The sequence below is a fragment of the Anguilla rostrata genome, chromosome 6 (assembly GCF_018555375.3).
Source record: "Anguilla rostrata isolate EN2019 chromosome 6, ASM1855537v3, whole genome shotgun sequence".
NCBI lineage: Eukaryota > Metazoa > Chordata > Actinopteri > Anguilliformes > Anguillidae > Anguilla > Anguilla rostrata.
This window is the reverse complement of record NC_057938.1, coordinates 50,050,187-50,062,533: the sequence shown is the minus strand read 5'-3', so window position 1 is coordinate 50,062,533 and position 12,347 is coordinate 50,050,187. Positions and strand designations below refer to the sequence as shown.

At 52.8% G+C, this 12,347-nt stretch overlaps 1 protein-coding gene across 16 annotated transcripts in view; it reads left to right on the top strand.

Moving 5' to 3' along the window:
• Positions 1 to 12,347, top strand: part of afdna (afadin, adherens junction formation factor a) — a 117,212-nt gene that overhangs the window by 87,519 nt on the left and 17,346 nt on the right. For all 16 annotated transcript variants that reach the window (XM_064340330.1, XM_064340345.1, XM_064340335.1 and 13 more), the window contains 7 exons: positions 5,841 to 5,906; positions 6,238 to 6,311; positions 7,235 to 7,353; positions 7,902 to 8,099; positions 8,287 to 8,378; positions 8,963 to 9,151; positions 9,456 to 10,607. In XM_064340330.1, the coding sequence (XP_064196400.1) occupies positions 5,841 to 5,906; positions 6,238 to 6,311; positions 7,235 to 7,353; positions 7,902 to 8,099; positions 8,287 to 8,378; positions 8,963 to 9,151; positions 9,456 to 10,607 (1,890 nt within the window). The remainder of the gene's footprint in view (positions 1 to 5,840; positions 5,907 to 6,237; positions 6,312 to 7,234; positions 7,354 to 7,901; positions 8,100 to 8,286; positions 8,379 to 8,962; positions 9,152 to 9,455; positions 10,608 to 12,347) is intronic.

Sequence of the window (12,347 nt, the reverse complement as noted above, 5' to 3'; positions counted from 1 at the left end):
CTTTGCTGTGGTCTAATGTGTGAGTAAAGCACCCGTGTATACAGCTCGTTAACTAATTGATCCGGGGTAATTGGTGGGAACAGCCTGCGGACACACTTGGCCCTCCAGGGACGGTGTAGCGTTGGAGCAGGTAGCCATTCGGCCGCTGCCCCTCACTGAACCATCAGCGCCTCCCCCCCCCCCATCCCCCTCCCTGCAGATAACAGCCTGTGCCCGGGCCCTGACAGCAGTAGCAGTTAGCCTGCTTGTTAAGGTGAATTAGAGCTTTATTAGCAGCTTTTATGAGCCCCTCTCTTTTTCATGTTTGATGCCGGAGCGCGTGACTTTCACCGCCCGTTCTGTTTGTGCCGCCCGCCTGTAACGACCCCCCCCCCTCCCGGTTTAGTCCCCGCTCACGCAACCCGCCGCTCCCGGCGCTCACCGCCTGCGTCACGGGCGCCGCGGCGCCATGGAAACGGCGCCGGCGCGAGGCCTCAGGTTTCACAGCTGGGTCTGGCTGGTAGTTTTTACCGAGGGGGCGCTGGGTGTGCGGAGGGGCTGCGATATTTACTCCTCTCGGGCAGGCACAGCAGCGTCTGCGGCGCTGTCTGCTCCCAGTGCTAGCGCTGCTGTGGGAAAGCTAGCGGCACTGCAAGCAAATACAGCCTTTCTCAAGGCCAGGGACGTACGCGGTATCAGACACAGTGTTTGTGTTCACACACACACACGCACGCACACACATGCTCTCTCACACACTCACACACACACACACGCACATTCATACACACACACACACGTGCACACATTCATACACACACACACACATACACACACACACACGGTAGTTTTATAAGCCCGCTCCTTAGCGCTCGTGTTGGCTCTTGCTCTCTCCCTCAGGTGAAAGCGCAGACTAGACGCAAACTCAGTTCTTTACGTATCACCTGAGCCGAACCTCCCTAATGGCGCTAACAACCCCCCCACCCCCCCACCCCCCAGCCTGTGACGGGGGCTGTTGTCCCCCCCGCCCATTCTGCCAGTCAGGCACCTGGCCGCGTCGGGCTGCTGGAATGTTTCCTTCGGGTCCGGTTACGCCCCTCCAGGAGGGTAGACGGGGGTTCTCACAGTCCCAGCTCCTCAGATGACTTACAGCATCCCCCTCTCACACACACGCTCATGTGCACCCTCACCCAGCATCACCGGGAAGTCTGCGCACAGCACCGCGTAGCAGCGCACCGTGTAGCACAGCACCGCGTAGCACCGCACGGTACGTTCTCCTGTGTTACACACCCGGATGACATGTCATTTCTAATGCCTTTTCATTTTTACTTTTGTAGTTATCGGTCTGTTCTGCCCTTAATTTGCAGTTCTAGAGCAGTTGTTTGTGTAAGTGTGACTCATCTGTGTGATTTGTTTCGTCTCCACTTGCTTTCGGTGTCAGAACAAATTGCACGTCATGACCGATTACGCTCTGAATGCATGTTTTGTTTTTTATCACGATATTCTGCAGTCGGTTTGATAGATTATATGGTTACTTGTGCACTGGAAATGTTGAAGAGCGGAAAAATACGCTTGGTTGTAAGCAGTGTCTGCTGGTTGTGTGTTGTTGATTTTCCGGCTCTTGTAGCTGTCTGGCCAGGGTGTCGTTATCTGTTCCATACCCATGTGTGTGCTTGTGAGCTCTTGTGTTTTTGCGTTTACCAAAACAATGAATCGCAAAATACTGTATCTAAACAGTACGCCACGGCGAACTTTCAGTTAACGTGTCATAACATCTCTGTTCCTGCATTAATTTTTGTTTCAAGTATCTTCTGGAACATTCCAGTGTACTGTTAGTGTTCACAGCTTTGGCTAGTGGCTTCTCAGTGGACTGTGATAGAGTCGGTGTTTCTGATTGGCCGTCTCGCGGCTGCAGGGGGGTGGGTAGCACCTCGGCGGGGAGGGGAGGACGATGGGGGGGGGGATGACGGCAGTTATTGTGGAGGGATCGGAGGAGAACAGAAGCTCCCCTTTCTCAGGCGGCTTCAGTTACCGCCACTGCTCTCCCCGAGCGCTCCACGGTCCGCCGGTCCTCCTCCCCGGTGACATTCCAGCAGGTGGTCCCGTCCCCCTCCCCCCTCCCCCTTCCCCCTCCCCCTCCCCATGGTTTCACCGGCTGAGCAGCCTGGAGGGGTTTTTCGGAAACAGTCGAACGCGTTTCCACCTAAACGCCCAGAGGACCGCAGCGCCACGACCGTGTCTGTGACTCCAGCTGGGCTAGTAATGCTGTCACTCCCTGCCTGACTGAAGCCTTAAACAAGTCAATAATCTGTTGGACAGCAGGGGTCTAATGCATGGGGGGGGAAAGGGGAGCCCCCCCGCATTCTTCACTGCTGAACCACAACTCCCAGCAGGCCCAGGTAAACTACCGCTCGCCGCTCTCTGGCTGCGCTTAGCCATCCTGGCGTCAGAGCGCCGACCGGGAAGCGCTTGGAAGTTTCGCTGTCGGATCCGTCCAACCAAACCTCCCCGCGTGTCATTATCCCCAAGTCCAGCTGGACCTCGTCTCAGCAAAACAAACAACAGTATTTTTATGTCTGGTCAGCCTGCAATGGAAGTCTCTCTCTCTCGAGGTCGTCGTCGGTCACCAGAGACACAAGCAACACGTTTTTCGCATCAGTGCTGAGACTCTGAAGGCTGGAATTTTAAATCCTGAAAGACGCTGAAGTGTTGAAATCTTATTGCAGAGAATCGGGAAGGCTAACGGGTGTCTGACCGTGCAATGTGTTTAGCACAGAGCAGGGCTCAGCTACATGGCTCACAATCCATCCCCGGTGAACATACAGACCGATGTTAGCATCAGTAAACATACAGACCAATGTTAGCATCAGTGAACATACAGGCCAATGTTAACATCAGTGAACATACAGACCAATGTTAGCATCAGTGAACATACAGACCTATGTTATCATCAGTGAACATACAGACCAATGTTAGCATTAGTGAACATACAGACCGATGTTAGCATCAGTAAACATACAGACCAATGTTAGCATTAGTGAACATACAACCAATGTTAGCATTAGTGAACATACAACCAATGTTAGCATTAGTGAACATACAACCAATGTTAGCATCAGTAAACATACAGGACAATGTTAGCATCAGTGAACATACAGACCAATGTTAGCATCAGTAAACATACAGACCAATGTTAGCATCAGTGAACATACAACCAATGTTAGCATCAGTAAACATACAGGGCAATGTTAGCATTAGTGAACATACAGACCAATGTTAGCATTAGTGAACATACAGACCAATGTTAGCATCAGTGAACATACAGACCGATGTTAGCATGAGTGAACATACAGACCAATGTTAGCATCAGTGAACATACAGGCCAATGTTAGCATTAGTGAACATACATGGCAATGTTAGCATCAGTAAACATACAGGGCAATGTTAGCATCAGTAAACATACAGACCAATGTTAGCATCAGTGAACATACAGACCAATGTTAGCATCAGTAAACATACAGGCCAATGTTAGCATCAGTGAACATACAGACCAATGTTAGCATCAGTAAACATACAGACCAATGTTAGCATCAGTAAACATACAGACCAATGTTAGCATCAGTGAACATACAGACCAATGTTAGCATCAGTGAACATACAGGCCAGTGTTAGTGGCAGTCAACTTAGAGACTGCTGTCAGCAACAGTGAACGTACAGACGTCTGTTAGCGGCAGCACAGTGAGCATACAGACTGGCATACAGCTCCGTGCTTCTTTGGTCTGTTCAGTGCGGTTCCCGTGTCTGTTTCTCGAACGTTTCTCTGTGTCCGGGTGGGACGCGCGGTGATTTGGGGTCGTGTCTCCTGCCTGTCTGTGTGTGGGTTTGAGGCGCCCCTCCCTCTGCCCGAGGCGGATGGAAGCGCTGACTCGGGACGCCGCCTCTGCAGACGCAGCAGCCAGCTGAGGAGAGAGAGGCCCCGATAGGAGCCCCCCCCCCCCGCACGCCCGCGACGTGTCTCTGAGGCGTCTGCCCCCCACCCACACCCCGCCGTCTGCCCCACCCCGCACACCTGCAACACGTCTTTGAGGTGTCTGCCCCCACCCCCCAGCACCCTCTCAACACGTCTCTGAGGCTCGACACCCAGGAGTGCATGTCTCTCAGTCTGGCTTACTGCTCAGGCTGTGCATGAAGTTCTGTGGTGCTCAGAAAAGTTATTCATTCAAAACTGTTGTGGAACATTGAAATGGATATTGGATCGCATGAACATCATTTGTTGATATTTCCCCATTCTGAACTGTGAACGTGGGAGAAGCCAGTTTAATTTGCAAATTAATTCCATTTCTCCACCTTCTCCAGTTTGGCAGTTAAATATGAACATTTTCTGAAGGGACCTGTGAGGATTCTGTTTATCTGCTTCATATTCGATTAAGTTTCAGGCTTCTGAATTGGATAAACACGGGATGAGTGCTTTGTGCAGTCATTCTGGGTGATTAATACATGCGTTCAGCTGGGATGAGTGACCTTCACTGGAGCTCATTAACATGACAGCCCGCCCGCATCTGCTGCTTTATGCTTGTTTGCTTGGCCGAGCGTCCTGGCTGTTTGCTCAGGTGAAGCCACTGTTGGTGTGCGTGTGCAGAGCTGGACTCTCTGTTACTGTTTAGCTCAGCTGAGCCTGACTGAAAGCAGATTTGCACTTCCAGACCGTGTTCGAACCTGAGCTTTCCCCAAATATTACTGCTGGCTTCTTTCAGGGGGTTTGTCTGTTCTCCCTCAGCCATGGGGCCCAAAAGACGAGAATAAAACCTGAAGATTTTGGGGTTTAGTGTTTTTTTTCCTTCGGGTGCGTATCCCATGGGTCGGGCTGGAGTTCAGAAGGAGCTCCCGTGAGTTTGCAGAGCGCTGTGAAGCACACTGAGGCCATGGTGTTATATTGCATGAGCCAGTATAACCTGACTTTGGGATCAGTTTGCCAGTAAGCCTGCAGCAAGGCTTTGTTCCCCAGGTGGCCTGATGATCTGGGAGATGTTCACACTGCTCTGTGTGTGTGTGTGTGTGTGTGTGCGTGTGCGTGTGCACGTATAGGCGTACAAGTATGCGTGTGTGTGAGTGTCTGACTATGCAGGACCTTGCTAGAGGGACTTTTAGAGGCTCACACTTGTTGGGATTGGCCGGGGGGATCTGGCCTCCGGAACTTTCTGATGTTGCAAAGGCAGACCACCTCTCTCTTTTCTTTCATGTTTTGCCATCCGTGTCCGTTTAACACGGCTCTTCAGTTGACTGCTAGTCGTACCTCCAGGAGATTTGTGCAAAGCAGACTTGGCTCTCCATATAAGGACTGGAACACCCTCCTTCCCTTGTATTTTTAGGTTGAAGGAGTCAATTTGAAATATCCCTTGACCTTTTATGGAAGCATTCGTGAAAAGTAGCCACAAATCCCCAGTGTTATGTCACTGGTATGACCTGTGACCTTTTACCTTTGACGTCCCCTTCCCCATGTCTTTTAAGCAGGGATTAAAATGGCCTCCCCCCCCCCCCGTATCTGAAGTGAACCGGTGAGCATCAGGCCTGCGTTAGCCGCGCCACGTCTCCCACCCGCCAGCCCTGTGGTTTTAACGTAGGCGTGCGCCTGAGGTCCCAGGAGCCCGTTGGTCTGCGGGCCGCTCGCCAGCGCAGAGGAGGCCAGCAGCGTGTTCAGGGTCAGAGCGCAGAGGGGGCCAGCAGCGCGTTCAGGGTCAGAGTGCAGCTCGAGTGTTTAGGGAACCTAAGCTCTTCCATATGACGGGGTAACGGATGGGGCCTCTGTCCGCCGCTCTGTTTGGTCTGTTTGCTGACCCCCTCTTCCCCCTCTTGTGTCTGTTTAGGGTGCCGGGCAGGACAAGCTCGGGATCTACATCAAGTCGGTGGTGAAGGGAGGGGCGGCTGACATGGTGAGTAGGAGGGCTCTCGCGCCCGTGTGTTTTTAAAAACCTATCTGCGGACGCGTTTGCTCTGTCCAGCGTGGGTGCATGGGCTGTGAGACGTGGCCTCTGCTCCCCTGTTAAAAGTTTAAAAAACAAAAATGGCTCGAGTGCATGATTCCAGAGTCTGTTAGTTATAAGTGCAACGTGATGCCGCAATGCTCTGTGTGTGTGTTTGTTTGTGTGTGTGTGTCTGTGTGTGTCTGTGTGTGTGTGTGTGTGTGTGTGTCTCTGTGTGTGTGTGTCTCTGTGTGTGTCTGTGTGTGTGTGTGTGTGTGTGTGTGTGTGTGTGTGTGTACAGGATGGAAGGCTTGCGGCTGGGGACCAGCTGCTCAGTGTGGACGGGCGCAGTCTAGTTGGACTCTCACAGGAGAGGTACGTCCCCGCATGCAGCCCGAAACGTCCCCGCAGTACACAAACTTCACTTCATTTCTCCACTTCATTACAGAACAAACAATTCCAGCCTTAAAAAGTACAGAAAACTCATAAATACCACATGTGGATGTTTTCATGTCATTTTGTGTAATTTGTTGAGCACGGCTTAATCAAATAAAGTCAGTGAAAAGGTTGCGCAGCAGCTGTGGTGACAAGATGGCAGAGTTTAGATGACTCAGAGTTTAGGCTCTGTCGTTGTACAGAATCAGTGAGACCGACAAAACCAATCCCATTTCCTTCAAGTGCAGCACAAGGAATGAGTTACTTGTACTTAGAATTCCTTATTGCCTTGTTTTATTTAATACCCACGTTCCTGGTGGATTTTTATGAAAAGCACTTCACATTTTGTCTGTACTTTTGTTTTAAAAAAACAAAATTTACAGGCTTAATATACTTTATTGGTCCATATTTTACTGCTGCAAATGCTTCTTGTGGGAACGTCGGTAAATAATTAGCTCAATCCTATATTCATTTGAACTGAAACCATGTTCCCCTCGACACTTCATACCACTCCACTGAGTTTCTGCGGCTCAGCTGCCAGCAGGGATTGAATCACAAATTTGGTTTGCTTGGTTTCATGGAGAATGCTTTGTGAAGTTGCCAATTATAGGCTCCATGGAACCAGCGGCTAACCACTTTTGGAAAGCAAAACCTTTTAACTTGACAGTTGTTCCTCATTTGCTAATTGAGAGGGTGATGTCTGACCAGCCATTTGCACAATTGCGTTTCATGAAAGGTATTGGGAATATCCTGGGCCCTGTCTCTCCGCACTAGTAAATGAACACCAGTAAATGAATGCTGTGCTGGCCTCTGCTTGGTGTGTTTCGCGTTGGTAAATTGACTGTTACGTTCTCACCTCTCAGGGCTGCTGAGTTGATGACCAGAACAGGCTCGGTTGTGACACTCGAGGTGGCCAAGCAAGGGGCCATTTACCACGGCCTGGCCACACTTCTGAACCAGCCGTCTCCCATGATGCAGCGGGGTAAGGGCTCCTTATGACTCATGATGCTCCCCCTGTGTCTGTGACAGACAAAAATCTAGAAGTCAGTTAAGAACAGCAAAAAGGTCTGGAATGCTATTGGCTGCCACACGGTGCCATGGTGTGACCAAGCAGCCAATGAGGGGGTTCCCTGTTTCCTCCCCCATCACAGATAAGAGGTTACAGTTGCCGTACAGCTGGATTCCGGGAAGTTTGTGGATTAGGGGGGTGTTTCTCCTCAATCTTTTTTGCACCATGGACCAGTTACCTGTAATTATTTTCTTTTCAGCCCTGTTTATGCCAGTAACATTCCTGTGCTCAGTGTACTGTGATCAGAATCCTTTTATCTGGCACTGGTGGGCACAGGCCTAACAGACCAGGGTTTGAGTAGCACTGAGTGAGAGAGCCTGGCTCTGTCTGTGCTGCTCAGTTAAATTTGGGTTGTGAGAGTTCTGGCTGTCGATCGTACATGGAAGGTCATTTTGAAGGAAAGGTGGAGAGAACGAAATGTGCTGCTCTTCTGAGTCCTGGTCTCCTCCTCCTGTCCCTAGCGGCGGACCGCGGGCGGGACAAGGGAAAATTAAGACCAAAGAGCGAGGGCTTCGAGCTCTACAACAACTCCGTGCAGAACGGCTCCCCGGAGAGCCCCCAGGGCACGTGGGACGCCTACCCCGAACCAAAGAAGATGAGCGGGGAGGACCGGCTGCTCAAGAACAGGGCCGACCACCGCTCCAGCCCCAACGTGGCCAGTGAGTACCCCCCACCCCAGCGTAATGTGTGTGTGTGTGTGTGTGTGTGTGTGAGAGCGAGAGATAGTGTGTGTGTGTGTGTGTGTGTGTGTGAGAGCGAAAGAAACAGTGTGTGTGCGTGTGAGAGCGAGAGAAGGTGTGTGTGTACGTGTGAGGTCTGACTGACAGCATTGCCCTCGTTTCTCAGACCAGGCACAGAGTCCGGGAGGAAAGCCCGTTTACCAAGGAGGACCCGGGACCAAGATCACCTCCGTCTCCACGGGCAACCTCTGCGCCGACGTGAGTAACGGCTGCCGTTTCTGCCTCGTGACCGGCCACTGTACACGCCACCCCCGCTCGGCACGGCTAAGTCATGGTAATGAATTAAAAACCAGACAACATGGATGAAAACACACACACACAAAAGACTCATTCTCTTCTTAACCGCGTGCTGTGCATTTGCTGCGTGGTGTGGATCTCTCCCGTTTTAATTGGCTGTTGCCCTGGCAGGCGCTGTGTAATTATCAGAATGTTCCGTGCCTTCGGAAACGCATTCTTCTGTTTAGGGGGCGTGTGATGTAATGTGATTTAAAATTGCTTATCAGCGTCTGCCGCGTTAGTGTCGTAATAAATCCTCATCAGCTCTCCAGCCACCGTGCCTGATTAGATAATTAGTTCCTGTGCCGCGGTGCCATATTTACCCCGGCGAGAAACACCGAGCTCTCAGTCAGCCGTAGCCACGGTTTCATTTAAATTCTCCCGATTTTTCCGCAGGTACGGCTGTGTTGATTATTTAGACGTCTCACCGAACCACCACCCCGTCTGGGCTGTAAGAACGTGTAATCACGCGTCTAACCCCTCCCCCTCTTCCTCATTGGCTGCAGGAGGAGCCGTCCCCGCCCCACCCGGAAGCGTACCCCATCCCCACGCAGACCTACACCCGGGACTACTTCACCTTCCCCGCCTCCAAATCTCAGGACAGGATGGGCCCCGGGCCGGGCCCCGGCCAGCCCTGGCAAGACCCCGAGGACAGGCCCCTGGACGACCATCCCCCCGGCAACATGGCCCTGCAGGTGCTGCAGGGGCCCCGAGTCTTACACAGCCACTGCTGATCATTCCCTCAATAGCTGCATGATGAGCATGTCGGAAATATTATATGAAATTTTAGTAGCCGCTATGCAATGTTCGTAAGAACATAAGGACCCTCAATACTTAGGCCACTCGACCTGGCAGGTGGTTTTGTGCGCTGATGACTGTTGGTGTTCAGTATTCAGTATGCTATGCTATGCAGTAGCTGCAGTTTCAGAAATGGCTTTTATTTTGAACGCAAGGTTTTGTGGTTCACCTTCGACCTTTGTGCCTGTGCGTGTCCCGCAGGATGAGCTGTTGGACGAGCGTGTGGGGTACGCCCCAGACAGGCTCCGGCCGGAGGACCTGGTGCTCCTGCAGCAGCGGGAGGCCGAGTATCAGAGGGAGCGGGGCAGCGGGGAGCCCTGGAACCACCAGGTCTCCTCCTCCGTGGAGTCCAGCACCTCCAGCCAGGAGCACCTCAACTACTCCTCGTCCTCCTCCTCCAAGGGCAACCACAAGAGCGGGCCGGGTCGCTGGAAGACCCCACTGTCGCCGCACTCAGGTCCCGCCCCCGGCTCCGCCCCCCCGGCGGCCCGCACCGACCTGCCGCCCCCGCCCCCTCCCCCGCCCCCCGTGCACTACGCCGCCGAGTTTGAGGCCCAGCCGGAGCTGCCGCTCCCGCCGCCGCCCGCCGTCGCCCAGCAACACGCCGCGGCCGCCGCGGCTGCCACCGCCAATGCCGCCGCGGCCGCCGACCGCAAGAAGCGCGAGGAGCAGCAGCGCTGGTACGAGAAGGAGAAGGCGCGGCTAGAGGAGGAGCGCGAGAGGAAGAGGCGGGAGCAGGAGAGGAAGATGGGCCAGATCCGCAACCCCGCCGGGCCCGCCCCGCTCAACAACCAGCACGGCCCCCCGCCGCCGCAGCAGCACCAGCAGATGGGCCCCCCCCAGTCCCCCGCCCAGGTCCCCCAGACCTACCTCCCCTTGCAGCTGGCCTCCCAGGCCCAGCAGCAGCAGCCCCCCAGGCCCGAGAAGCTGGCCAGCCTCCCCCGCGGGGCCCCGCCCCCCCACGACACGGTGATCCGCGAGCTCCTCCCCCAGCAGCAGCCGCGCACCATCGAGCGCCGGGACCTCCAGTACATCACCATCAGCAAGGAGGAGCTGTCGTCGGGGGACAGCCTCTCGCCGGACCCCTGGAAGCGGGACGCCCGGGAGAAGCTGGAGAAGCAGCAGCAGCTGCACATCGTGGACCTGCTGGACCGCGAGATCCAGGAGCTGCAGGCCAAGCCCGAGCGCTCGGCCGAGGAGAACGACCGCCTGCGCAAGCTCATGCTGGAGTGGCAGTTCCAGAAGAGGCTGCAGGAGTCCAAGCAGAGCGACGAGGACGAGGAGGAGGAGGACGACGAGGACGTGGACACCGTCATGATCATGCAGCGGCTGGAGGCCGAGAAGAGAGCGCGGGTGAGCCCGCCTTCTCACACACTGCTCTGAGAATGTAACGGGTAACAGATACGCTAATAAAGTAGCACTTTCTCTCACACTGCTCTGAGAATGTAACGGCTAACAGATACGCTAATGATGAAATAGCACTTTCTCTCACACTGCTCTGAGAATGTAACGGCTAACAGATACGCTAATGATGAAATAGCACTTTCTCTCACACTGCTCTGAGAATGTAACGGCTAACAGATACGCTAACGGTGAAGTAGCACTTTCTCACACACTGCTCTGAGAATGTAACGGCTAACAGATACGCTAATGATGGAGTAGCACCTTCTCTCACACTGCTCTGAGAATGTAACGGCTAACAGATACGCTAATAATGAAATAGCACTTTGTCACACACTGCTCTATGAATTTAACGGCTAACAGATACGCTAATGATGAAATAGCACCTTCTCACACACTGCTCTGAAAATGTAACGGCTAACAGATACGCTAACGGTGAAGTAGCACTTTCTCACACACTGCTCTGAGAATGTAACGGGTAACAGATATGCTAATGGTGAAGTAGCACCTTCTCACACACTGCTCTGAGAATGTAACGGCTAACAGATATGCTAATAAAGTAGCACTTTCTCACACACTGCTCTGAGAATGTAACGGCTAACAGATACGCTGATAATGGAGTAGCACTTTCTCACACACTGCTCTGAGAATGTAACGGGTAACAGATATGCTAATGATGAAGTAGCACCTTCTCACACACTGCTCTGAGAATGTAACGGCTAACAGATATGCTAATAAAGTAGCACTTTCTCACACACTGCTCTGAGAATGTAACGGGTAACAGATATGCTAATGGTGAAGTAGCACCTTCTCACACACTGCTCTAAGAATGTAACGGCTAACAGATACGCTAATGATGAAGTAGCACTTTCTCACACACTGCTCTGAGAATGTAACGGGTAACAGATATGCTAATGGTGAAGTAGCACCTTCTCACACACTGCTCTGAGAATGTAACGGGTAACAGATATGCTAATGGTGAAGTGGCACTTTCTCACACACTGCTTAAAAACGCTAACGGTGAAGTAGCACTTTCTCACACTGCATGCTCAGGGTAAATGTAGCGAGTAACACAAACGTAGTAGCACGGTGAAGTAGCACTTTCTCTCACACTGCTCAAAAACGCTAATGATGAAGTAGCGCTTTCTCATGAAAAGTAACAAAGCCCGTGTTATGTTGCTGTATAAACACCGTTTGCTTTTGTGGAGCTGGATGCAGTTTCCCCCGTGGCGCACTCATTGCATTGAAACGGTGAGCGTTTGGCTGCGTGTGCTGACATTGGCTGCTGATTGTGTTCTCAGGAAGGCCAGGCAGCAGCCAACAAACACACCTAAAACCTGACTAACCCCTTTTTTTTCCACTCTTTGGAGCTGATAAGAGCCTTCAGCAGCGCACTCTAGATATGCTATACGCTAGAACGGCTAGATGACTCAAGACAAGACAAGCAGTCGAGCTGCGGGCTTGCTGACGGACAAAAAGCATCCGCCGTTGCCGTGTCCCGCTCCTTAGAGTCGGTAGTTGGAGTGCCAAGGGTCTGCTAAGCGACCCGTGGACGTAGAGGTCACGAGGTGGCCAGGTTCTGGAGCTGCGGACAAAATGGACGCGGTGAACACAATGAGCCGCTGGCGGTTTCCAGCCTCGCCTCGTCGGTCGCCGTGCGCGCGCGAGCGGCTGCCTGCGCTTCCCCCGCTG